We start from the raw sequence: 27112 nt of genomic DNA, 5'->3' as shown, positions 1-27112 counted from the left end.
ACTCAGCTAATTCTTCTCTTTTCTATTAGGTCTTTGACATCACATGATTAAAGACTGACTAGCTGAATCCTTCTAAGCTCTATGTAGAAACAGGAGGTAAATTTTCTCTATTAGAGTCATAAACCACTGCAAAATTCCCTGGCAGGGGGAGGGGGAGCAGCTGGGTCAGGAGTTGAAGAGGGGAATGATAAATGCAGGGAAAAGAGACTTCTTGTTTCTTCATAGAGCAGAGAAAAGAGAAGAATTAGCTGGGTAGAAAGGCAAAATGAGCAATTGTAAGCACATAGTGTACATAATATGATGATTTCAGTATATTAATAGGATAAAAACTTTGATGAGAATGCTCCTATAAAAACCAGACAGCGTTCAGACCAATATTATCCAATGGGGCAGTGCAGATGAACAATTTTTTTCAAGAACGGAATCTGCGCATAAAAAAAATTGTGTCATGCAGTTTCTAACGTGTGTCAGATAAGTGTTATAGGTGTGCAAAAAAAAACTAATTTCATACGGAGCCACAGTAAAGCATCCACTCTTTACAGATATATTGCAATTCTGTAACACGCAAATCTGTATTTAGTCTTGTACATTTTTAATAACTGCTATAAAAAAAACAGCTTGCTCACAGATGACAAATAAGAATAAAAAAATCATCCGAGTTTTTTGCATGAAACTTGGATGATTATTTTATACATCCGTGTGAACTTAGCCTAAATATCAGAGGAGTAAATGAGAACTGTCGGATATGTATTGTCTTTATGTCAAGGTTTAAATGTTATAATGTCTCTATTAGATCATCTCCTGTTATAATATCTTCTTCACAGTAGTGATGGGAAAATGCATCCACTAATGTTCTCGTGAAATACATGATTCTCTCTTCTAGACCGCAAGTTAACCCAACTTTTTCCTCAATCAAAAGAAAAAAAAAAGATGAACCCCGCAGACGTGTAATTGCAAATAGAAAATAAAATCAGAAGGATTTGAAGGGGCATAGCATATTTGGTGATTACACAAATGAAAGCAAACATAGTGCCTCATGATTAATAGATGATGTACTGCACTGTTGCGTAACGCACACCCTTCGTAGCTTGTATTAGAAATGCTCAAGACACAAATATTTTGGTAGAAGATAATTGCCAGCAATTTTGCCTCTTTTTTCCTAACAGAATTCAACTCATCCTAAACTTACGTGAAACAAGTCATTCCTTAAAAAACTCCTAACCACTCACAGTTAACCCCAATGATGCCATAGTCTTGCACTGTTTTTTTTTTCTTTCTCAAAGAAAAATACCCTGGACAATCTCAACATTTGAAACTGTTCGCTACACATAAGAGTAATACTGAATAAACTAGTGATGGTCACTTACCCTCCATAAGGAATCCCAGTCATATTTCCATTTCCAGCACAAGGAAAGAATGAAAGCTTTGCAATAGGCAGTAACAAAAAGCTTCTGAGGGAGTTAAATCTGCTACAGTAAGCTTAAATAAAGCAGAACACGTGGCCTCAGAGTTTACTGCCTGCATTCAAAGGCAGATGTTTCTGTTAAAACACTGGGCTACTTCGCTCCACGCAATAATGCTTTTGGCTAGTGCTACGAGAATACAGAAATCAGTTTCCTTAAAGGCGAAATAAGCCACCTCTGTAAATCAGGGGATAGTTTTGCTACTGGTCTAAAATACAAATGTGACCATCATCCTTTAAGTTTCTGCAAATTTCTCACAACACAAGTTCAATGCCTTGACATGCTAGCAAAATGCCTGACAGGATGCGATTCACATGACAATCCTTAGGAGGCCACATATACACTCATATAGCTTCAAAATCAGTTTTTTTCCACAGCTTGTCATCTGCTGATTGCCCAATCCTTGCCAACAATATATTTATTGTCACTAATGGCAGTGAAGCAACAGGGGAGCTCCCATCGCCTTCTCTGTGACATGAACCAGGTGGCCCAACGAGGTCACCACGCCAGCATGTAGGCGCTGGCCACAAGAGGAAGTGGAGATGCAGGAGATCATATGGAGAGGTATTAAAAACTTTTTTTTTTTAATAAAGTGAATCATATGGGGGTGGGAGAGAGGAACTTATAATGAATTGACGGTGGGGGAGAAGACATTATAATGAATTGAAAGTGGTGGTTGGAGCGAGGAAAATATATTGTAATGAGTTGAGGGTGGGGGTGGGTATAGAGGGGAAATAATTATAAATTGATGGTGGGGGTGGGAGAGAGGTCATGACATAATGAATTGAGGGAGAGGGCTTGTAATTATAATGAATTGGAGGGAAATTTAATTAGAATGAATTGGGGGATTGGGAGGTGCTCAGTGGTGGGGCACTAAGGACACAGGAGAGTGACTGGTAATGACTTGGGAAAAGAGTACAGTGGCTAATTAATTTATCTGTTTATTGGGGAGGGGAAGTGGCTAATTACACATCACAGGGGGCACAGTGGTGGATTATCAATTTATATTTGGAATAATAGTTGCACAATGGCTAATTATACATTAATAGTGGGTGCATGTATTCAGCAGCGCAGGTGGGGGATTTCTTATCAGGATACAAATGTGTACATACACAGTATGTGACATTTATTATTTTCAGGGTGGCAGTGATCATTGTGGAAAACTATGCAGTGACTGAGTCACAGCATTAGGACATCGACATCGAGGTTTGACAAGGAGCCAGCTGACAGGTAGATGAGCTATGTGCCAACAACCAAGAGTTGACAGAGCTGGAGCAGTGTACACTGTGTGACTGAGGTAAACTGCTGCTGCACTGACATAGAGTGCTAGGGATTCAGTCAGGAATGTACACACTGTGTAGGCTCTGTCCCCACCCTTAGAAAGTCATATTCAGTGTGTGTGTGAAACTGAATACAGATTTGCTTCAAAAACAGAATGGGGGAAATCTTCTCAAAGGTTTTTGAAAGGTTTTCTTTCGGATTTCATTTATAAGTTATATTTGAAAGATTATTGAAATCACTTGTGTAAGGGGGTGGAAAGAGGAAGAGGAAATTAGCCAATGTTCCACAGTACTCATGACCAAATGCCGCCACCAACTGGTTGGGCTGAACAGACCGGAACTGAAACAGATGGGGAGAGTATTCCCAGGGGGAGGAGCTTGAAGGGGACATCAGGTCAAGTGACAGCTGTGGCGCAGTTGCTAAATATAAATGGCCAGGATAGCAAAGTGGGAACTCAGTTGTCACCAAGACATGAGAAAGGGAGAAAGCATGAGCCACGCAAAGAGCTTGTGTTAATCCCTGGAGTAGTCACCTGCGAGCAACTGGGTACCAGAGCAGATGGAACGTCATTGGTCAAACACTGAAGTCCAGACATCGCCAGTCAAGACTCGACATCCAGGCCTCGATGGTCAAGTCCCAATGTCCTGACTTCATCGGTCAAGACATGACGTCCATACTCGATCAGTCTACTATCGAAGGTCGGACACTAATCCTTAGAATGAACGGAATGTCTTTTGTGCTGAAGGAGAAGACCTGGGTGAATTGGGCTGTTAATTCTTGCATAGTCATACAGTACAGAGTGTGGGCTGGGGCCTTGCTTCAGGCAACAAAAGCGGTCAGTGCGAGGAACACACTGTGTACCATTTGATTCATATATTGTGGACTTGAGGCCTAATGGAAAGTACCGGTGACGCCTGTTAGGGCCAGTGTAACAAACAGAGGAGCCCACGAGAGTGTACGACGGTAAGGGGCCCAGTTTTGGTAGCAACATCTGTTAAGCTGAGATGTACAGACCCTATTAGGCATCTTGGTTATCTATCACTGCATACTCATTGTGTTGTTGCATCTAAGTGACTTGCTTACACTTGCTCTACAATAATATTTAAAATGAAAATGACAGTTACGTTTTACTGCAGAAAGACCCACAAAAAAGCAACAACTGAAGTCAGCTGCAGTAAAGCACTGGCAAAGCATCACAAAGGAGGAAACCCAGGGTTTGGTGACGTCCATGGCTTCCAGACTTCAGGCAGTTAGTACCTGCAAAGGATTCTTTACAAAGAATTAAAAATTAACATTTTATTTATGGTAAAGTTAATTTGTCCAATTACTTCTGAACTCTTGAAATGAGGAGGCTTTGTAGGAAAATGGTTCAACCCATTTAATTAAACCTGAAAGTCTATACTTCAATTGCATATCAGTTGTTTCATTTTAAATCAAAATTAGTGGCACGCAGAGCCCAAATCATGAAGATTCGGTCACTGTCCAAATATCTCTGGATATAAATATATAGTGCCGTCCCGTATTACATATATAGCATCGTCTCTTATTACATAGTATCCTCTATTATATATAGCGCTCTGTTATGTATTGCGCTGTACATATGAAAAAAAATATTGCATCTGCAGATGTGTACCAAAGCACCTGTGTGTTAATCACGGGATCTATCACATAATCTTTCAAAGGAAATCATGTGACGTGTCAAGTGATATGTCGGGTGCTGGGATGGCACTAACCCTCTAAACTTCCCAGGGCCCTGGCAGTTTAGGGGGCGTGTGCAATAACCCTGTTTGTATTTCTTATTAGGGCAAACACCCTCCCCTGTGGAGCCACAAATCCAAGCATTAGAAATAAATGGCCACCATGTAGTGGTACATTTTGCTACATTTGGCATTCCTCAAAAACATTTGAAAGAAACTGGATTAGTAATTGTTTTTTTTTTCCTGATGTTGTCTAGAGGACTACAGGTTGCCAAATGAAATAGCACTGTGAACTTTGGTAAGCATTTATGGTATAGCTACAGTACAGACCAAAAGTTTGGACACACCTTCTCATTTAAAGATTTTTCTGTATTTTCATGACTATGAAAATTGTACATTCACACTGAAGGCATCAAAACTCTGAATTAACGCATGTGGAATTATATACTTAACAAAAAAGTGTGAAACAACTGAAAATGTGTCTTATATTCTAGGTTCTTCAAAGTAGCCACCTTTTGCTTTGATGACTGCTTTGCACACTCTTGGCATTCTCTTGATGAGCTTCAAGAGGTAGTCACCAGAAATGGTCTTCCAACAATCTTGAAGGAGTTCCCAGAGATGCTTAGCACTTGTTGGCCCTTTTGCCTTCACTCTGCGGTCCAGCTCACCCCAAACCATCTCGATTGGGCTCAGGTCTGGTGACTGTGGAGGCCAGGTCATCTGGCATAGCACCCCATCACGCTCCGTCTTGGTCAAATAGCCCTTACAGAGCCTGGAGGTGTGTTTGGGGTCATTGTCCTGTTGAAAAATAAATGATGGTCCAACTAAACGCAAAGCGGATGGAATAGCATGCCGCTGCAAGATGCTGTGGTAGCCATGCTGGTTCAGTATGCCTTCAATTTCGAATAAATCCCCAATAGTGTCACCAGCAAAGCACCCCCACACCATCACACCTCCTCCTCCATGCTTCACGGTGGGAACCAGGCATGTAGAGTCCATCCGTTCACCTTTTCTGCGTCGCACAAAGACACGGTGGTTGGAACCAAAGATCTCAAATTTGGACTCATCAGACCAAAGCACAGATTTCCACTGGTCTAATGTCCATTCCTTGGGTTCTTTAGCCCAAACAAGTCTCTTCTGCTTGTCGCCTGTCCTTAGCAGTGGTTTCCTAGCAGCTATTTTACCATGAAGGCCTGCTGCACAAAGTCTCCTCTTAACAGTTGTTGAAGAGATGTGTCTGCTGCTAGAACTCTGTGTGGCATTGACCTGGTCTCTAATCTGAGCTGCTGTTAACCTGCGATTTCTGAGGCTGGTGACTCGGATAAACTTATCCTCAGAAGCAGAGGTGACTCTTGGTCTTCCTTTTCTGGGGTGGTCCTCATGTGAGCCAGTATCTTTGTAGCACTTGGTGGGTTTTGCAACTGCACTTGGGGACACTTTCAAAGTTTTCCCAATTTTTCGGACTGACTGACCTTCATTTCTTAAAGTAATGATGGCCACTTGTTTTTCTTTACTTAGCTGCTTTTTTCTTGCCATAATACAAATTCTAACAGTCTATTCAGTAGGACTATCAGCTGTGTATCCACCAGACTTCTGCACAACACAACTGATGGTCCCAACCCCATTTATAAGGCAAGAAATCCCACTTATTAAACCTGACAGGGCACACCTGTGAAGTGAAAACCATTTCCGGTGACTACCTCTTGAAGCTCATCAAGAGAATGCCAAGAGTGTGCAAAGCAGTCATCAAAGCAAAAGGTAGCTACTTTGAAGAACCTAGAATATAAGACATATTTTCAGTTGTTTCACACTTTTTTGTTAAGTATATAATTCCACATGTGTTAATTCATAGTTTTGATGCCTTCAGTGTGAATGTACAATTTTCATAGTCATGAAAATACAAAAAAATCTTTAAATGAGAAGGTGTGTCCAAACTTTTGGTCTGTACTGTATATGATACATAACCTTTACAGTGTGATGGATCATTATACTGTATATTATTAAGGTTAAATTATAATGGCTACACTTCTAGACTGTGCTTTCATCCACTGTGAGAGATCATGCAATTAAATCCCATTAAAGTTTAATGTCTGATTTGCGAGGATTATACTTAAGTAATGGTCACTTAACTTACAGTTTACAGCAATTTAAACAATCACTTAAAGCATCATCAATTAACAAGTAAAGGTCAGGTGCCTCATAAGTAAATAACCACTGCGTTAAAAAGTGTCTTAAACCTTGCGGGGTTGGTTTTGCTGTCGGGAAAATGGTATTTCGTAAATAAGTATAGAATTAGAATTAATTTTGTTTATGCAATATTTTGCCATTTAAAAGTAATTAATATTTATTTTATATGTGGCCATAAATAAGCAAGTATTTATACATTATTTATCCATATGTAACAATTAAGTTGTGTCTACGCCACTACAAAATATAGGTATTCTGCATGTTTTAAAAGAAACATATACTGCGTAGTCAGCAAGTAAGTCATTACGTAGCGTACTTGTTTCATATTCGCATGGAATGAAAAGGCTGCAGCCGATCAGTGGTTACTGATTGCCTGCGGCTGTAAAGTGATGATTGACAGGGCTTGATGTCAGCAGTCTGACATCATCACAGCTGTGAGAGCAGAGGATTGGCGCCCATCAACGAGGTGAGAACCTTTTTTTTTTCTTTCTTATTATGACCCCCTGAGTCCATGGAACATCATTGTTAGGGGTCTAGAAAACTCCTTTAAAGGTAATTCACTGCACATATAATTTTACTGCACAAAGGGGATTTTACTGTGCATTCATGTCCCTAAAAGCATTCTTGTTCAGCTGGCAAGAGCAACAATTTGTCATGTTTAATTTATATTCGCAACTCGGTAAAAGAAACGTGTGAATTTTACTGTTAGTAAGGTGGCTGTTATATTACAGCAGAAGCGCTTTCACGGAAATCTGGAGTTATGTGGCTAATACTAAAAACATCATACTAACATCAATATCCTATAATTTTCTTACACTATATTACTTTATAGAATACTACATGTAGAAGAAGGACATTTAGGCACATCAGTGACTACCTGCATAGCCTCATTTGATGTGTGCAGATAGAACTTAAAGGGGTTGTCCACTACTTTCACAATGATGCACTATCCATTTTTTTCAAGCACTTTTCCAAGCGATTTTGAGCATCACTTGGAAAAGTGCTTGACAAGTTGGTCACACAATATAAATCCATGCAACTAGCATGGATTTACATTGTGTGACCAACTTAGATGCTTTAAATGCTGCATCTATAGTTAAAAAAAAAATTATTAAAAAGTTAAAAATAAAAAAACCTGTATACTCACTTCTCCAGTCTCCTCCCGGCGGCGATCCTCTCTCCTCGGCGTCCCGCGGTGTACTGGCTGGATCTGCGGTGACGTCATTTAGTCAGCTGATGGTCACGCGACCATCACCTGACCGCTGACGTCAGCGGTCGCGTGACCATCAGCTGACTAAATTACGTCACCGCAGGTCCTGCCAGTACACCACGGGACGCCGAGGAGAGGGGACGCGGCCGGGAGCAGACCGTAGAGGTGAGTATACAGGTTTTTTTTATTTTTAACTTTTTTATTTCTTTTTTTCACCGCGTGGTAGCCGGGATGAAGAGGAGTTGTAGTCTCCTCTTCATCCTGGGTACCACACGCACCGCGATTACGCTGCAAATTTGCGGCCCTTGAATTTAATTGAAACGCAGCAAACCCACATATACCTGCGGGCTTGCTGCTTTTCAATGTTCCTCAATGGCCACGAATTTGCGGCGTAATCGCGTTAGAAATAGTCATGCTGCGTTTTGCAATGAAATGCGAATTCGACGCGCTAATTAGCGCATGATGTGCACAGCACATCCGAATTCACATTGCTTTGCATGGCAGACAGTTTTACAAGCGTTTTCGCGGCTGTAAAAACGCAGCAAAAACTCTACAAAAACGCTACGTGGGCACATGGCCTTAATAGATTATCTGTGTGTTCACACCACTGCCTTTGGGGAGGATTTTAGAGCCTGGAGCCCATGTAGGATGCTCTGTTTTACTGGTGGGCCAGTCTGATCCCAACAATCTGGCAGGACATAGCTGAAAGAGCAGTGGAGTGACATTCATCCAGGCTGTGAGCACAGTTATTTTTCTTATTATGCCCCCATCACCCATGGGGCACCAGTAAATAACAAACTGTAAAAAATAACCATAACATACCCATTTCACCTAATTTTTGAGACGTTTTGTAGGCACAATACGTGTTGATAAGAAAAGTGTCTGGAATCCCCTAGTACAATAGAAATAATATTGTAAATTAGGGTACATTTAATTAAATTAACAGCTTGCTTCATCACAATTCATTTCCATTGCCACCAAGGAACATTTATTAAACTCTTCTTACTTACTTCATTTTAATTAGTAAAAAATAAACTGATTACATCTCCAGGAATAAATATTCCTCATTATTAGATTGCTCTCAGTCATTTTCTAATACAAGCTGTGTAATTTTAATAGAGTGTGAAATTTAAACATTGGAAGCCCTATAATGAAGTCTATTGAGGCTCCAGGCTGTGGAACTTAGGGGGCAAAACTTGACAGTAAATCTCATGGGAACTATTAAGCAAAATTGCCATTTTCTCACAATCAGTGACACAACTAAAATTGTATAAACTGTTAAGAAGAAGAATGACAACCTAGTAGAATTGGTTGAAACCTTGTCTTACGACTGTTCAGTGAGTTGTTAGCTACTGGTATACAGCAATCTTGACAAGAACATGGTTTTACTTTATACACAATTTTGTTCCCCAGTGTATAAAGGGGCACTGACTGCATGATTATCATGAATGAGCCTTGACAGTCCCAGGAATATAACACATTTTGGGTACTAGATTCTGTGATGGGATGTTGATTCAAGCAACTTGTCTGATTGCCATATGTGGAGTCAGGGAAGAATTTTTCCTCTGTTATGGAGCGATTAGCATCTGCCTCATGGGGGTTTTGCATTCATCTGGATCAGTTATATCTGAAGTACATGGCTTTGTGTCATCTTTCAACCTGAAAACTATGAAACTGGTGAAGTTTAAAGTACATTAAAATTCTATAAATAATGTCCATAGTTAAATTGGAATCTCCCATTAAACAGATCACTTTCATAAAAGCCACCTATACGAAGTGCCAGGCAATATGCTTGAGTGTGCACTATTATCAAAATATCACTGTTGATTTAATGCAATTACAGCATAGCATGGTACTGTGCAGACTATAACTTTATTCACATGGTAAAATGTATGGGGTCGAATGACAACTCAGTATGTCTTCGATTTCATAATATTGTTTCATGCTCCATTGGATGCCATATTTATAGAGGTGTTTTCCTCTGGAAGCAACATGTCTTAAATAAAGTATCTCTGTACAGTGGGTACAGAAAGCATTCAGACCCCTTAAAAATTTTCACTCTTTGTTTTATTGCAGTAATTTGGAAAGTTCTAAAAAGTTATTTTTTTTCTCATTAAAGTACACTCTGCACCCCATCTTGACTGAGAAAAACAGAAATGTAGAAATTTTTGCAAATTTATTAAAAATGAAAAACTGAAATATCTCATGGTCATAAGTATTCAGACCCTTTGCTCAGTATTGAGTAGAAGCACCCATTTGAGCTTGTACAGCCATGAGTCTTCTTGGGAATGATGCAACAAGTTTTTCGCACCTGGATTTTGGGGATCCTCTGCCATTCTTCCTTGCAGATCCCCTCCAGTTCCGTCAGGTTGGATGGTGAAAGTTGGTGAACAGCCATTTTCATGTCTCTCCAGAGATGCTCAATTGGGTTTAGGTCAGGGCTCTGGCTGGGCCAGTCAAGAATGGTGACAGAGTTGTTCTGAAGTCACTCCTTTGTTATTTTAACTGTGTGCTTAGGGTCATTGTCTTGTTGGAAGGTAAATCTTTGGCCAAGTCGGAGGTCCAGAGCACTCAGGAAGAGGTTTTCATCCAGGATATCTCTGTACTTGGCTGCATTCATGTTTCCTTCAACTACAACCAGTCGTCCTGTCCCTGCAGCTGAAAAATACCCCCATAGCATGATGCTGCCACTGCCATGTTTCACTGTTTGGATTGTATTGGGCAGGTGATGAGCAATGCCTGGTTTTCTCCACACATACCACTTAGAATTATCACCAAAAAGTTCTATCTTTGTCTCATCAGACCAGAGAATTTTATTTCTCATAGTCTGGGAGTCCTTCATGTGTTTTTGAGCAAACTCTATGCGGGCTTTCATATGTCTTGCACTGAGGAGAGGCTTCCGTCGGGCAACTCTGCCATAAAGGCCCGACTTGTGGAGGGCAGCAGTGACAGTTGACTTTGTGGAACTTTCTCCCATCTCCCTACTGCATCTCTGGAGCTCAGCCACAGGGATCTTGGGGTTCTTCTTTACCTCTCTCACAAAGGCTCTTCTCCTACGATTGCTCAGTTTGTTTGGACGGCCAGGTCTAGGAACACTTCTGGTGGTCCCAAACTTCTTCCATTTAAGGATTATGGAGGCCACTGTGCTCTTAGGAACCTTGAGTAATGCAGAATTCTTTTGTAACCTTGGCCAGATCTGTGCCTTGCCACAATTCTTTCTCTGAGCTCCTTGAGCAGTTCCTTTTGAGCTCATGACATGCACTGTGAGCGGTGAGGTCTTATATAGATAGGTGTGGGCCTTTCCAAATCAAGTCCTATCAGTTTAATTAAACACAACTGAACTCTAATGAAGGAGTAGAACCATCTCAAGGAGGATCACAAGGAAATGGACAGCATGTGACTTAAATATGAGTGTCTGAGCAAAGGGTATGAATACGTATGACCATGTGATATTTCAGTATTTCTTTATTAATAAATTTGAAAAATGTCTACATTTCTGTTTTTTTCAGTCAAGATGGGGTGCAGAGTGTACTTTAATAAGAAAAAAAAATGAACTTTTTAGAATTTACCAAATGGCTGCAATGAAACAAAGAGTGAAAAATTTACAGAGGTCTGAATACTTTCCGTTCCCACTGTACATTTGGCCACCGGATGGACCCTGCATGGCAATATATGGAAGCCATATGGCTCCCTACCAGGAAGCCATATAGCTTCCATGCACTACTGTACAGGCTCTAAGCACTTTACTCTTTTGTGTACCTGTGGCCTTTGTGAACACAAAGGTTTTGGTGACATAGCTGCCAGCCGAACTATTGGCCAAGCCATTGTTCGGCCGACGGCTATCTAAAGTGTATAGGGAGCTTTAGTCTTTGATTAACAATCTCTAGTCTCTCATGATATCATTTAATCATCACTTTCTGTACAAGTATACATGAGCGTGAAAAAAGCCATCAAAGTTTCATCAAGAAAATGTTGCTTTTTACAGCAGCGGCTATTGATAATTTACAGGACCATTTACAGTTTTTGCAATGTATCCATAAAAAAATGGATGCTATACTGTAGTGATGTTTCATATGGAATTTTTTTTTTTTTGCCCATCCATAGGCTTGATCGGGCGAGTCTGACCGAAAATATGTAGGAAACTAGCGCATGCTGCAATTTTTTTTCACATATAGCTTTGGTCAGTGATAAAAAAAAACACTCATTTGAACATCCCAGTTGAATCGATCCTAGTGCTGCCCATGTACTGACCATAGAGCCACGGACAACACTCAAACCAATACGCTTGTGTGAACCCACTCTCAGAGTGAATTTATACTTACTGTAACCACAGGTAAAATCTGCAGCGGATAACAGTACAAGACGAGTGGATGAGGTTTTTCAAAATCGTATCCGTTAATTTAAAAAAAATCACCACAAAATCTTAAAATCCACGGTATGTCAATTGTATTGCTGATTGTTTGCCGGTTTGTTGCAGATTTTACTTTTGTTGTTTTCCTTGGGGGAAGAAATATGAAATCCACAAGTAATATAGCGTTGCTGATTATTTGTGGATTTGTCTTGCCAAAATAATGCAAAGGAAAGCCAAAGCTTGTTTGTTCAGTGCCTTGGGAAACCATGATAAAAACCTTAGCTTACAACATCTCACAGAAATGAAGTGCATGGAGTTTAAGGCTATGTGTACATGTTGAGTATTTTGTGTGCAGAAATTTCTGCACCATTTCTGCATCTCTTGGCAGGAAAACGCAGCCTCCATAACGTTGAGGTTTTGGTGCGTTTTTGGGTGCATTCAATGGGTGAAAAATGCAGGCAAAAATGCACAGAGATTTGTCATGCTGCAGATTATTTTCTGCACCAAATCTACAAGTCAATAATACTCAAAGTGTGCATGACACTTCAGGTATCTCATTCATTTTGCTGGCATCAGGTTTTGCTAGCAAATCTGCAAGGCAAAAACACACCAAATCTGCAACGTGTGCACACAGCCTAAGCACAACGAAAATAATCATTCAAACACCATGTGGTTTTCAAAGTGTATTAGGTTACTAAGGCCATGTTCCCATTATGAGCTTTTGGTGAGTTTTTGATGATGCCAATTTTCTGCACCATTTCAGTACTTATTAAGTAAAATAGGTTACTTGCATTTTTTTTTAAATACCCAATGTAAAAAACTGGCCAAAAACTCATCGTGGGAACGAAGCCTAAAGGGAACTCTTGCAATCTCCTACATCTTGAAACTTGTTTAGATGAGCGTATAATATGGACTTGTGCTATCCATAGAAAATTGGACAGCACACTGGCTATTATAATTAAATAGGGCTGTTCAGATAACAGTTTTTTTACATGAGCCGAGTGTCCTTGTGAAAAAAATCGCAGCGTACACTATTCACTTCTGTATTTTGGATGAGATTTGCCTATTTCAGTCTATAGGTAAGCAAAAAATACTCAGACTCCATATGGATCATCCACATTGCATCTTATTTTGACGCATTCATTGCCATTATTAACATGGATGTAAAAAACTGACACACTTAAGGACACATGGTTGGCACACGGATGGATTCCGGATGACAATGCAGATGAATGTACATCAGATGTATGTTCACTATTCAATGCATAGGGAATTATACCAAACCTGGGCATATACACTATGCATTGCACAAGAGAAATTACATGTAAGCCATATACATATTCCCTGGTCTCTGTGCATGTTTTATGCCGGTATGACATTATATTTTTAGGCATGATATTGTAACTGTAAATCTACCCTCATGGTCTTGCTCTTTAAACAGACGTATTACTAATATAACCAGTCTGCTGAGCCCGTGTGTGATCTAGTGTTTCCATCTAGTGTTCGTTTTATCGTTCGTGCAGCTTCTTCCATTGTATAAGACCTGAACAAATGAATAAAAAAAGTGATTTTTGCTTTATTATTCCAGCGGCAGCCACATTACCATATTTCATTTGCACAGTCTTTGTACAGATTATTTACACTGTGAAGTGATAGGACATTTTATATGCATTAAGCAGACCTAAAGAATAGAATATATTATGGAAGTACTGTATAATGTGCTTTATTTCACTTTAGCATTTCATTTACAGATTGACCAATCTGATCTGAGGGATAAAATATAATGTTAATTCCACTATAGAAGAATTAATAACTAGGTTTGGTTTCCCCAAGCGCTTTCATCACACCTAAGCGTACGCTACACCACAACTGTATTCACAAAATGTTCTTCATAGATGCCTTTTTTTATTTTCCACTGTATTGTGACTAGAGTGATTCCAACAATTACCTATGAAAATATTAAATTATTTAACCCATATTGTAAATGCTGGAAAAAAATATGTGAATATTTGCTGTTTTTCGGTCTCTGCAACTCCCTCAAAAAATAAATAGCAATCAAAACATTGCATGTAACCCAATGTAGTATCAATAAAAAACATCAGCTTATTATGCAAGCCAGCCTTGGTAGAACCTCATTACCAAAAATTTAAGAAGTTACAGGACTCAGAAAATGGTGACACAAACTAATTTTTTTTTTTACAAATCTGTGCATTTTTTTTTCTTTACTAAAATAAAAAGAAACAATGCAAGTTTGGTACAGCTGTGATCCTATTGACTTGAATAATGATACTGCCAGATCATTTTTACGGAAAAATAAATGTTTTAAAAACAATATCCAAAAAAAACAATGTCAGAAGTGATTTCACAGCACAAGGAATATTTTTTACTGTCTTACAGTACATTGTATAGTAAAATGAATGTTACATTCAAACTAAAATTCATTCCGGAAGAATCAAGCCCTCATACATCTATGTCGACCAAAAAAAAAAATTCTTATGACTCTTAGAAAAAGGGGAGGAAAAAAACAAAGTGCAAAAATGTTAATTTTGTCAGGAAAGAGATAGCACTCACAAAATGCAACATCGGTTCTTGTCAATGGGGACGTCCATCTTTGTGTATTTTACTGCTTTAGGGCACGTTCAGATGACTGTGTGTTCTCTGATCCGAGAGAATCGGGCTGATTATGCAAATCGCACTCTGATCAAACGCCGATCAGAGTTTGAGCAGAGTGTGAGATAGTGTTATCCGAGGAGAAGCAAAAACAAATCTCCATCTTCTCCATTCTGTCAGTCCGTGGAAATCGGACTGCACTCCAATGTCATTTCCACAGACTCATTGACTTGCATGTCCAAGTGTGATCTGAATATCGAATCAAACTCAGGCATGCAATGACATTTTCTTCAGACCAACTTGGTCCAAAGAAAAAATCGGACATGTGCACTGCCCCATGGACTAACATTGTTCTGAGTGCGATCCGATGTTTTGTCGGCTCGCACTTGGACCGATAATACAGTCATCTGTACAAGCCCTTATACAGATGTGTTATATATAGAAAGTTGAGTAATTTATAAATATTTTAAATTACTTATCTTGTTTTACAGCTTGTCATCAGCGGAAACAGTCATCAGGTTGTCTATCCCTTACAGTTTAGCTGAGGTAATGAAATACTTATAATACTGTGCCTGATGAAAAGACTCATTTCAGACACGAGCTCTCCAAATATCTGCATTACTACCATGTACTGTTCTAATATTGCTTATGAGAAAAGGTGAACCTTGTTGTTATAGACTTGCTAAGTCCTTTAAATATGCCATCCAAAATAATATTTGGTATCTAATAGAAGATCCCGATCTTAGTAATTTAGAGGACGTATTAGTAATTAATCGGTCAAAAATCTCTTCTTCCTCCACTTGGTTAGAAAACATGTTCTGGAGGGAAAAGACAGATTTGATTATTGCACTTAATATGGGTACTAAATTAATAAAAATGGGGAGCATTACACATGTAGTTCACAGTTTATCACCTGCAAAATAAAGTTCAGCATTTATGTGATTTTCTGACCTCGTGGCATTTATAACATAGGGAAATCCATTTGGCATCTTTAGAAAAGGTTTGAAGATCATTGCAAATCTATAACATCAGAACAAGGTTCAATAAACCACATTAGAACTGTACATGGAGGCAATGCAGATATTTGGGATTTACAGGCATTGAGGAGATGCCTCCTAGCTAAGAGGAGATCGACATAAGGCTTTTACAAGAAAACCCCAAGTGGATCCTCTGCACTAATGTTCTGGGACAAAAGAGCTTTAATGATAAAAATGCATTTTTTTTTTGCAAATACATCTGTTTGCATTATTTTTATTGTATGTTATTACATATAAATCAAACATGCACTGATGTCATCATGCAGCTATGCCTGGCAAAGTGCACACTTGTGCAAAATGGCCATTGCCTGTTCTGTTCCCTGAACCCTTCCATTGATCTAAAGCTCTTTATTTAAATGGAAAAAGATTTTTTTACAATTGGTGAATGCAATAACTTTTCTTCTTCGTTGTAATGACACACAAATTAACATTATCATAAGGTATTTCTAACTAGGCAATTCTCAGATATACAGGTGCATATCACTAAATTAGAATATCATCAAAAAGTTCATTTATTTTAGTACTTCAATACAAAAAGTGAAGCTCATATATTATATAGAGTCATTACAAACAGAGTGATCTATTTCAAGTGTTTATTTTTGTTAATGTTGATGATTATGGCTTACAGCCAATGAAAACACAAAAGTCATTATCTCATTAAATTAAAATAATTAAGAAAATCACCTGCAAAGACTTCCTAAGCGTTTAAAAAGGTCCGTTAGTATGTTTCAGTAGGCATCACAATCATGGAGAAGACTGCTGACTTGACAGATGTCCAGAAGGCAGTCATTGACACACTCCACAAGGCCCCAGAGTTCCAAATTTCATTTGGAAATCAAGGTCCCAGAGTCTGGAGGAAGAGTGGAGAGGCACACAATCCAAGCTGCTTGAGGTCAGCACAGCGTTCTACCAGGAAATTTAAGAGTACTTCATGCTTCCCTCTGCCGACAAGCTTTTTGGAGATGGAAATTTAATTCTCCAGCAAGACTTGGCACTAGTGTTGGGCAAACCCGAACAGTAAAGGTCGGCATCCATACCAAACACCTACTGTTCGGTCATGGACCCTGAACATGGACTTCCTCTGGAAGTCCGTGTTACTGTTCGGGCTTGGGTTTGGGTGTTTCCCGCCCTGTCACTTGTGTGACAGCGCAGGGAACACAGGCTTTGATTGGCGGTAATAGCATTACCATGATCAGAGCGCTGTGGCATCATGCTGTCAGGTGTAAGCATGATGCCACAGTTGTGACAGTGACCCGGCGGTAAAAAGCTTACCATGAGTCATAGGCGCCGGCTGATGGTACTACTACCACCATAGGACACCTTTATTGGCTAACCAGAAAAATATACAGTACATACCAAAAGTTTAGACACACCTTCTCATTTAAAGATTTTTCTGCACTTTCATGACTATGAAAATTGTGCATTCAAACTGAAGGCATCAAAACTATGAATTAACACATGTGGAATTATATACTTAACAAAAAAGTGTGAAACAACTGAAAATATGTCTTATATTCTAGGTTTTTCAAAGTAGCCACCTTTTGCTTTGATGACTGCTTTGTACACTCTTGGCATTCTCTTGATGAGCTTCAAGAGGTAGTCACCGGAAATGGTCTTCCAACAATCTTGAAGGAGTTCCCAGAGATGCTTAGCACTTGTTGGCCCTTTTGTCTTCACTCTGCGGTCCAGCTCACCCCAAACCATCTCGATTGGGTTCAGGTGTGGTGACTGTGGAGGCCAGGTCATCTGGCGCAGCACCCCATCACTCTCCCTCTTGGTCAAATAGCCCTTACACAGCCTGGAGTTGTGTTTTGAGTCATTGTCCTGTTGAAAAATAAATGATGGTCCTACTAAACACCAACCGGATGGAATAGCATGCCGCTGCAAGATGCTGGTTCAGTATGCCTTCAATTTTGAATAAATCCCCAACAGTGTCACCAGCAAAGCACCCCCACACCATCACACCTCCTCCTCCATGCTTCACGGTGGGAACCAGGCATGTAGAGTCCATCCGTTCACCTTTTCTGCGTCGCACAAAGCCACGGTGGTTGGAACCAAAGATCTCAAATTGGACTCATCAGACCAAAGCACAGATTTCCACTGGTTTAATGTCCATTCCTTGTGTTCTTTAGCTCAAACAAGTCTCTTCTGCTTGTTGCCTGTCCTTAGCAGTGGTTTCCTAGCAGCTAGTTTACCATGAAGGCCTGCTGCACAAAGTCTCTTCTTAACAGTTGTTGAAGAGATGTGTCTGCTGCTAGAACTCTGTGTGGCATTGACCTGGTCTCTAATCTGAGCTGCTGTTAACCTGTGATTTCTGAGGCTGGTGACTTGGATAAACTTATCCTCAGAAGCAGAGGTGACTCTTGGTCTTCCTTTCCTGGGGCGGTCCTCATGTGAGTCAGTTTCTTTGTAGTGCTTGATGGTTTTTGCAACTGCACTTGGGGACACTTTCAAATTTTCAAAATTTTTCGGACTGACTGACCTGCATTTCTTAAAGTAATGATGGCCACTCGTTTTTCTTTACTTAGAATTTGTATTATGGCAAGAAACAAGCAGCTAACAGTCTATTCAGTAGGACTATCAGCTGTGTATCCACCAGACTTCTGCACAACACAACTGATGGTTCCAACCCTGTTTATAAGGCAAGAAATCCCACTTATTAAACCAGACAGGGCACACCTGTGAAGTGAAAACCATTTCCGGTGACTACCTCTTGAAGCTCATCAAGAGTAGAGATGAGCGTTGTTCTACTCGAACTGTTCGCCAATCTCAAATTCGAACTGTTTTGGGCGGTGTTCGAGCCGGTCGGCGAACACGAACAATTTGAGAAAAATTCGGCTGTTCGAGGTTATGTTCGATAACTGTTCGTGCACCAAAATCATAACTGGATTTTTTCTCAGTAATGATGAAAATTAATGTTAATACGCAGTTTGAGTGTACAGCGGGGCGGGGGGAGGGGCAGGGGATGGATCTCTGCAGGAACAATGAAGATCTCCATTTTTTTTTCTCTTTCCCGCATTTGCAGTGGGGAGGTGCAATCTGTCAGCCTATCAGCAGCGCACACACGGAGCGAAGTGCTTTTTTTCACACAAGCAAGGGCATGTGTGATTGGCAGTGTATGTCACATGTCCTTGCCCTATAAGACCAAGCCATTTTCCCCGTCGCCACCATTTTCTCACTGCTGCAGCTGCGTGTTAGACGGCACCGCTGTTGCTGTGTGCGCTATACCTTGTTAATTTCAAGCCAATTTTCGCACAAATATACAGATAGCTTGGGAGTAGGGAATAGTTGTGATTGCAGTCCTTTTAAGGACTAGGTTACAGCATTTCCTACGACTTTTATCAAGCAGGTCTGTGCTCTTAAATAGATAGATTGTGGGAGTAAAGACTAATTGTAATTGGAGTCCTTTTCAGGACTAGGTTACATCAGTTCCTATCAGTTTTTGCCAGGCAGGTCTGTGCCAGTGCTGTGCAAGTTTTTTTCACAGCATTTGGCTGAATCTAGCAAAGCTAATCCTTTTTGGCCTATTGCAGAGTGTGTTAGTCAGTGGAGTAGCCTATCTGTGTTGCAAGATATACCACCTGTGTATAGAATACCAATTTTTTAACTGCACCTAGTGAAGTAAAATCTTTTGGGCATAGCATCATTCTATTAGTCCATCTATACTGACCTCCATCAGGTTGCAAACTGAATATAATTTTTTTCTGCATCTAGCTCTGAAAAAATATTTGGGCTTCTAGCAGTGTGTGGGACTTGGTCTATTAGTCCATCTATACTGACCTCCATCAGGTTGCAAATTAAAAATAATTTTTTTCTTCATTTAGCTCTGAAAAAATATTTGGGCTTCTAGCAGTGTGTGGGACTTGTTCTATTAGTCCTTCTATACTGACCTCCAGCAGGTTGCAAATTGAATATAATTTTTTTCTGCATCTAGCTCTGAAAAAATATTTGGGCTTCTAGCGTTGTGTGGGACTTGGTCTATTAGTCCATCTATACTGACCTCCATCAGGTTGCAAATTAAAAATAATTTTTTTCTGCATCTAGCTCTGAAAAAATATTTGGGCTTCTAGCAGTGTGTGGGACTTGGTCTATTAGTCCATCTATACTGACCTCCATCAGGTTGCAAATTAAAAATAATTTTTTTCTGCATCTAGCTCTGAAAAAATATTTGGGCTTCTAGCAGTGTGTGGGACTTGGTCTATTAGTCCATCTATACTGACCTCCATCAGGTTGCAAATTAAAAATAATTTTTTTCTGCATCTAGCTCTGAAAAAATATTTGGGCTTCTAGCAGTGTGTGGGACTTGGTCTATTAGTCCATCTATACTGACCTCCATCAGGTTGCAAATTAAAAATAATTTTTTTCTGCATCTAGCTCTGAAAAAATATTTGGGCTTCTAGCAGTGTGTGGGACTTGGTCTATTAGTCCATCTATACTGACCTCCATCAGGCTGCAAATTGAATAAAAAAAATTTCTGCATCTAGCTCTGAAAAAATATTTGGGCTTCTAGCAGTGTGTGGGACTTGGTCTATTAGTCCATCTATACTGACCTCCATCGGGTTGCAAATTAAAAATAATTTTTTTCTGCATCTAGCTCTGAAAAAATATTTGGGCTTCTAGCAGTGTGTGGGACTTGGTCTATTAGTCCATCTATACTGACCTCCATCAGGTTGCAAATTAAAAATAATTTTTTTCTTCATTTAGCTCTGAAAAAATATTTGGGCTTCTAGCAGTGTGTGGGACTTGTTCTATTAGTCCTTCTATACTGACCTCCAGCAGGTTGCAAATTGAATATAATTTTTTTCTGCATCTAGCTCTGAAAAAATATTTGGGCTTCTAGCGGTGTGTGGGACTTGGTCTATTAGTCCATCTATACTGACCTCCATCAGGTTGCAAATTAAAAATATTTTTTTTCTGCATCTAACTCAGCCAATAGTTTTGGCCTAATACCACAGTTTGGCCACTCAGCTCTGCTCGGTTACCATCCATTGTTTTTTTGTGCAAACAACTCCAGAGTTGTGAATTAGTTAACCACCAAAATGAGTGGAAAAAGGCCTGCTGCTGGTGGAAAGGGGAATAGGCGTGTTGGGAAGGGGAAAAAAGGTTGTGTCCGTGGGGTAGGTGCAGAAGAAAGACCATCTTCCAGCCAAACTAAAATGTCTACTTCTTTTAGCAGACAATGTGATAAGATCCCTTTCTTACGGCCACGCCAATCGCTACAAATTCCAGATGAGGCACAAAAACAGCAGGTGCTTCAACGGATATCAAGTGCTCCTTTAAGTGGGCTCTCCTCCACATCAACTTCAACATCACAAATACTCCAGTCCTCAAAGGTGTCACCCAAATTGCACTTGCTTCCTCACAGCTCCCAAATCTCCAGCTGCCCGTCTGAGTATGAGGTAGAACAGATGGTTGAGTCTGCAGAGCTGTTTACTCATACTATAGCCTGGGAATCAGAGGTCGACTCCAGCGCTTCTGTGAATCCAGACGAGGAAATGATCTGCACTGATGCCCAGAATCTTTATGAGTCGGATCCAGGACCAGACGCAGAAGGTTCTGACCATAATGTAGACCCTCATTCCCAAACTGTAACTCCTGTTGGTGGAGACAATGAGGAAGACGATGATAAGACTCAAATACCTGATTGGAGCGACAACTTTAGTTTTTTGTCAGGGCAGGAACAGGTTGGCTCTGAGGACGACGGGTGTGATAACGCACAGGGTGATGATGATGAGGTCGGAGATCCCACTTACTGTCAACCCACAGTCAGCCAAGAGATGAGGTCAGCAGAGGAGATGGAGGAAGATGCTAGTGACGACGAGGTCAGGTTGCGCCTTCCTGGACAGAGACGTAGTACTGGAAGCACGTCAACAACTGCATCCTCAAACACAACTCTGCCTCTCACCACAAGTCGTGGTGGCTCTTCAGGTCGCATGGGTGCTAAGCCTTGCATAGCCTGGGCATTTTTTCAGATCGATAAAGATGACCCAACTCGTGTTATCTGTAACATTTGTCAGCAAAAGCTAAGTAGAGGCCAAAAAATACATAGTTTGAGTACTTCATGCATGAACCGGCACATGGACATGAAGCATAAGTTGCAGTGGGAAGCTCAGTGTGCTACAATGCGGCCTAGCCGGCCGGGCCAACCACCGTCTGCCATATCTTGTGCATCCGCGGCCTCTTCATCCTCTGTGACTGGGGGGACAGCAGTCACACCTGTTTTGGGGCGCAGACCTGCCACCTCTTTACTCGCAACAGCCAGCGTGATTGGCAGGTCATCATTTTCTTTGGAGGTGGTAACACCAGCTGGTCTTGAGCGCTGTCCGACATCGATAGCACCACCTTTGGATCAAGGCAACCTAACATGTCCGCCTGCATCTTCCTCACAGACCGGCAGTTTGCCGGGGACACCCTTATCAACCCCGTCTAAGCACAATAGCCAGCCCTCGGTCCCTCAGATGTGGACAAGTAAAAGACCATTTCCTCCTAGCCATGAGAAAGCTAAGAGGTTGAATTTCACCATCTGCAAGCTCTTGGCTACAGAAATGCTGCCTTTCCGCCTGGTGGACACAGAGGATTTTCGAGACCTTATGTCCGTCGCAGTGCCCCAGTACCAGATGCCCAGTCGGCACTACTTCTCAAAGAAAGGTGTGCCTGCGCTCCACCAGCATGTCGCACACAACATCACCGCTTCTTTGAGAAACTCTGTGTGTGACAGGGTGCATTTCACCACAGACACTTGGACGAGTAGGCATGGACAGGGGCGTTACATGTCGCTGACTGGGCACTGGGTAACTATGGTGACAGCAGGACAAGGAGCTGCTGTCCAAGTCTTGCCGTCCCCACGAGTTGTGCGTCAATCCTCTTTATGTCAAAGTTCCTCCACTGCTTCTGCCTCCTCAACCTCCTCTCGGTCTTCCCCCTGCACCCAAAGCCTGTCTGGTCATGCCACAAGCTTTCTAACTGCGCAGAAGGGATCCTGCACACCTCCTTACTATGCTGGCAGTAGGGCTCAACGTCATCAGGCGGTTTTTACATTGAAATGTCTGGGAAATGTGAGTCACACAGCTGAGGAGTTGTGGTCAGCTCTGGAGAACCAATTTCATGAATGGTTGTCTCCACTGGACCTGAAACCAGGGAAGGCCATGTGCGACAATGCTGCAAACCTGGGTGCGGCCCGTCGCCGGGGCAATGTCACACACGTGCCTTGTATGGCTCACGTGTTGAACCTGGTTGTCCAGCAATTTTTAGCCCACTATCCCAGACTAGATGGCCTTCTGCAGAGGGCACGGTCGCTGTGTGCTCACTTCCGCCGTTCGCATCCCGCAGCTCAGCGACTTACATCTCTACAGAAGTCGTTGGGCCTGCCACTTCACCGGCTAAAATGCGATGTGCCTACCCGGTGGAATTCAACTCTGCACATGTTGCAGCGACTGTGGCAGCACCGACAAGCCCTGGTGCAATACGTTCTGACGTATAGCCTGGGCCAACGAGATTCAGAGGTGGGGCAAATCACGCTGGAGGAGTGGTCTCAGATCAGGGACCTATGCACCCTTCTGCACAGTTTTGAAATGGCGACGAAGATGTTTAGTGCTGACGATGCCATTATCAGCATGACTATTCCGGTGATTTACATGCTGGAGCACATGTTAAACAGAATTCGGAGTCAGGTGGTGGCACAAGAGGAGGTGGAGGAAGTAGAGGAGGAGGAGTTGTATGCGGAAGGGCTAACATCTGCAAGGTCCAGACGGTCGGCAGCACCAAGGCGGCAGGCATGTGAGGGTGGGGGAGATGATTTTACCAGGGCGCATGGTAGCAGCCAAACTAGTGAGGAAGGTGCAGGAGCCCAGGAAGAAGTGGAGGACGAACTGATGGAAGACTCATCAGATGAGGGAGACCTTGATCACATTTCTGTTGTGCGAGGTTAGGGGGAGAGGACAGAGGAAGGAAGCATGATTGTTACCTCGCCACCAACACAACAGGGACTTGGTGCTCCTGGATGCGCAACACACATGAGTGCCTTCTTGCTGCACTACCTGCAACATGACCCTCAAATTGTGAGAATTAGAAATAATCCTGACTACTGGGTTGCCACACTGTTAGATCCCCGGTACAAAAGTAAATTTGCAGAAATTATTCCTGCCATAGAAAGGGATGCACGCATGCAGGAGTATCAGCAGAGACTGCTGCAGAATCTTACATGTGCTTTTCCACAAAATACCAGTGGTGCACGTAGTGAATCTCACAGTTCCAACTTGCCAACCGTGGGACCGTCAAGTGTTCAGCACTCAAACCGTAACAGAACCACAGTATCTGCTGGTAACATCAATTTTGCGGAATCATTTCACCACTTTTTTAGCCCATCCTTTGCAAGGCCACAGGAGACAAGAAGTCTGACACATAGTCAACGCCTAGAGACGATGGTACAGGAGTATCTCCAAGTAAACATTGAAGCCACGACTGTGTCACTGGACCCTTGCTCTTTTTGGGCTTCCAATCTGGATAAATGGCCGGAGCTAGCCACTTACGCCTTGGAGATCTTGTCATGCCCCGCAGCCAGCGTTCTGTCTGAACGTGTGTTCAGCGCTGCTGGTGGTGTGCTGACAGATAAGCGCACGCGGCTCTCCACTGATAATGTAGACAGACTCACGTTCATAAAGATGAACAAATCATGGATCCGAAACGACTTTTCTACCCCTGTGTCATCCTGGGGAGAGTAAAAGCTTGATGATTGGTTAAAATCACCCTACCAACCGTTTTAAGCTTTCAAATTACTAATCATGTTTATCTGTATCTTGACTGGAAAATAATTTGGGCTTTGTAGCAGTGTGCAGCACTGATCCTATTAGGCCATCTATAATAAGCTTCACCAGATTTAAAATTAAAAATAATTTTTAGCTGCATCTAGCCCGGAAAATAATTTTGGGGCTCCGAGATGCGCAAGACACATAAGTGCCTTCTTGCTGCACTACCTGCAGCATGACCCTCATATTGTCAGAATTCGAAGTAATCATGACTACTAGGGTTGCCACACTCTTAGATCCCCCAAACTTTTCGATCAACCTTTTTATTTTAATAAAGACCAAAAAAATGGTCATTTTTGAAATTATAAGCATTAGCAGGTTGTTAGAAACTGAAATCAAACAGTTTTCAACTCAAAACTTTATTCTAGGTGATGTTACATTTTCACATAGGACCCCTTGTTCGAAAGGAGCTTCTGAACTCTCTCGTCCATTGAATTTGTCAGGTTTTGGATGGTTTCTGCTTCAATTGTTTTGCATGAGGACAGAATACCCTCCCAGAGCTGTTGCTTAGATGTGAACTGCCTCCCGCCATCATAGACACTCCTTTTAATGATGCTCCAAAGGTTCTGAATGGGGTAGAGGTCAGGGGAGCATGGGGGTCACACCATAAGTTTGTCCCCTTTTATGCCCATATCAGCCAGAGATGCAGATGTTTTATGTGCAGCATGAGATGGTGCATTATCATGCAGAAAAATGATCTTGCTGTGAAATACACGGTTCTTCTTCTTGAACCATGGCAGGAAGTGCTGTTTGAGAAAATCCACATACATTATGGAGTTCATCTTTAGCGCCTTCAGGGATCCTAAAGGGGCCGACAATCTCTCTCCCCATGATTCCAGCCCAAAACATTACTCCACCTCCTCCTTGTTGGCGCTGTAGCCGTGTTTGCGTGGGGTGTCCATCAACCAGCCATCCTCCACTCCATTCATCTGGACCATCGAGCGCTGCACGGCACTCATCCGTGAACAAAACAGTTTTGAAATCAGTCTTCATGTAATGTTTGGCCCACTGGAGCCGTTTCTGCTTGTGTGAAGTGGATAGAGGAGGTCGACAGGATGGCGTATGCACAGCTGCAAACCTCTGAAGGACCCTGCATCTTGTTGTTCGGGGGACGTTGGAGGCACAAGCAGCTTCAAAAACTTGTCTGCTGCTATGACAAGGCTTTTTTGCCGCTGCTCTTTCAACCTGACGTAATTGCCTGTAGGAAAGAGTCCTCAATTTGCCCTTATCAGCACGCACACGTGTGTACTGTGAATCAGCTACATACTTCTTGATTGCCAAGACACTTCATCCTGATCATCGCACAATGTTGATTGTAGTCATGCCTTGACCTAAACACTCCACAATTTGTTGCTTCTCAGCAGCCGACACATCCTTTTTCTTTCCCATTTTGGCAGAAAATGTAGGCTGTTTAATAATGTGAGAGAGCCTTCTTAAGTAGTCTTGCCTTTCATTGGACACACCTGCCAAACTAATTAGCACAGGTGTCTGCAATTGCTTACAGTGATATAAAGAGCCCTGACACACATCACCATCAATGAGTTTAACTGACAAACAAACAAATTCTTCCCTTATCACTCCTAAACACTTTTTGCATAATAATTTGGAACGCGGTGTACATGTGCTTTTCCACAAAACACCAGTGGTTCACGTAGTGAATCTTACAGTTCTAACTTGCCAACCGTGGTCTGTATGGAATTGTTCAATAAAGGGCCCAAAATTAAGATAACATAGATGGGAGAGGTCTCTATGAATAGGAATTCCTAAGTATTTGATACCCTGTGAGGGCCAGGCAAAGGGAAAGTTGGACTGGATGGAATCCTATATGGATTTAGGGAGGGAGACATCGAGGGCCTCAGACTTCGCTGCATTGATTTTAAAATTTTACCATGTAACAAAGTGATCTATTTCAGCCATAACAGCAGGGATGGATATATGTGATTGAGTGATATATACTAGGACATCATCAGCAAATAGAGAGCACTTGTACTCGGTGCCTCCCACCTCAATCCACCTAATATTGGGGTTATGGCGAATTGATGAGAGCAGGTGCTCCGTCACTAGGATGTATAAGAGAGGGGACAGAGGACATCCCTGCCTTGTCCCATTGGTGATTGTGAAAGGTGATGAAAATGTTCTGACGCACCCCCTGGGCCTTGGGACACCCGGAGCCGGACCCTTTTTGGTGGATGCTGGTGGTTGTAGTCTTCGTGGCGGCGATCCGGTTCCGTGGCTCAGGGCGGTCAAACCAGTGGCGGAACTATTTATGTGGTTTTGATGTTTAAATGTCCGACTACGCCACCCGTGGATTGCGGTCAGAGTGAACCGCCGCTACAGGGCAGACCGCTAAGGCTGGTGTTGTGGGTGCAGCAGAGCGTAGCATAACTCCCCACGGGAGGAGTATAGCCTCAGGGCAGTGTATGCGGAGGATGGGGGTGATGGTGCAGGGCAGCAGCAGTAACGACACGGAGT

General features: G+C 41.8%; 1 protein-coding gene across 3 annotated transcripts in view; it reads right to left on the bottom strand.

Moving 5' to 3' along the window:
- The window catches only part of SYT6 (synaptotagmin 6), a 717771-nt gene that overhangs the window by 675127 nt on the left and 15532 nt on the right, over window positions 1-27112 (bottom strand). Inside the window, exon 1 of one of the 3 annotated variants that reach the window (XM_073667148.1) lies at window positions 1368-1492. The exons of 1 other annotated variant lie outside the window; for it this stretch is intronic. In XM_073667148.1, the coding sequence (XP_073523249.1) occupies window positions 1368-1374 (7 nt within the window). In that variant the 5' untranslated portion in view covers window positions 1375-1492. Of the gene's footprint in view, window positions 1-1367; window positions 1493-27112 lie in introns of those variants that run through there. One more of the 3 variants, XM_073667149.1, reaches the window with a different exon arrangement.

The sequence above is a fragment of the Phyllobates terribilis genome, unplaced genomic scaffold (assembly GCF_046119375.1).
Source record: "Phyllobates terribilis strain yellow unplaced genomic scaffold, ASM4611937v1 Scaffold_2__4_contigs__length_985480577, whole genome shotgun sequence".
Classification (NCBI taxonomy): Eukaryota; Metazoa; Chordata; class Amphibia; order Anura; family Dendrobatidae; genus Phyllobates; species Phyllobates terribilis.
The sequence above is the reverse complement of the archived record's forward strand: the minus strand, read 5'-3'. Positions and strand labels throughout refer to the sequence as shown.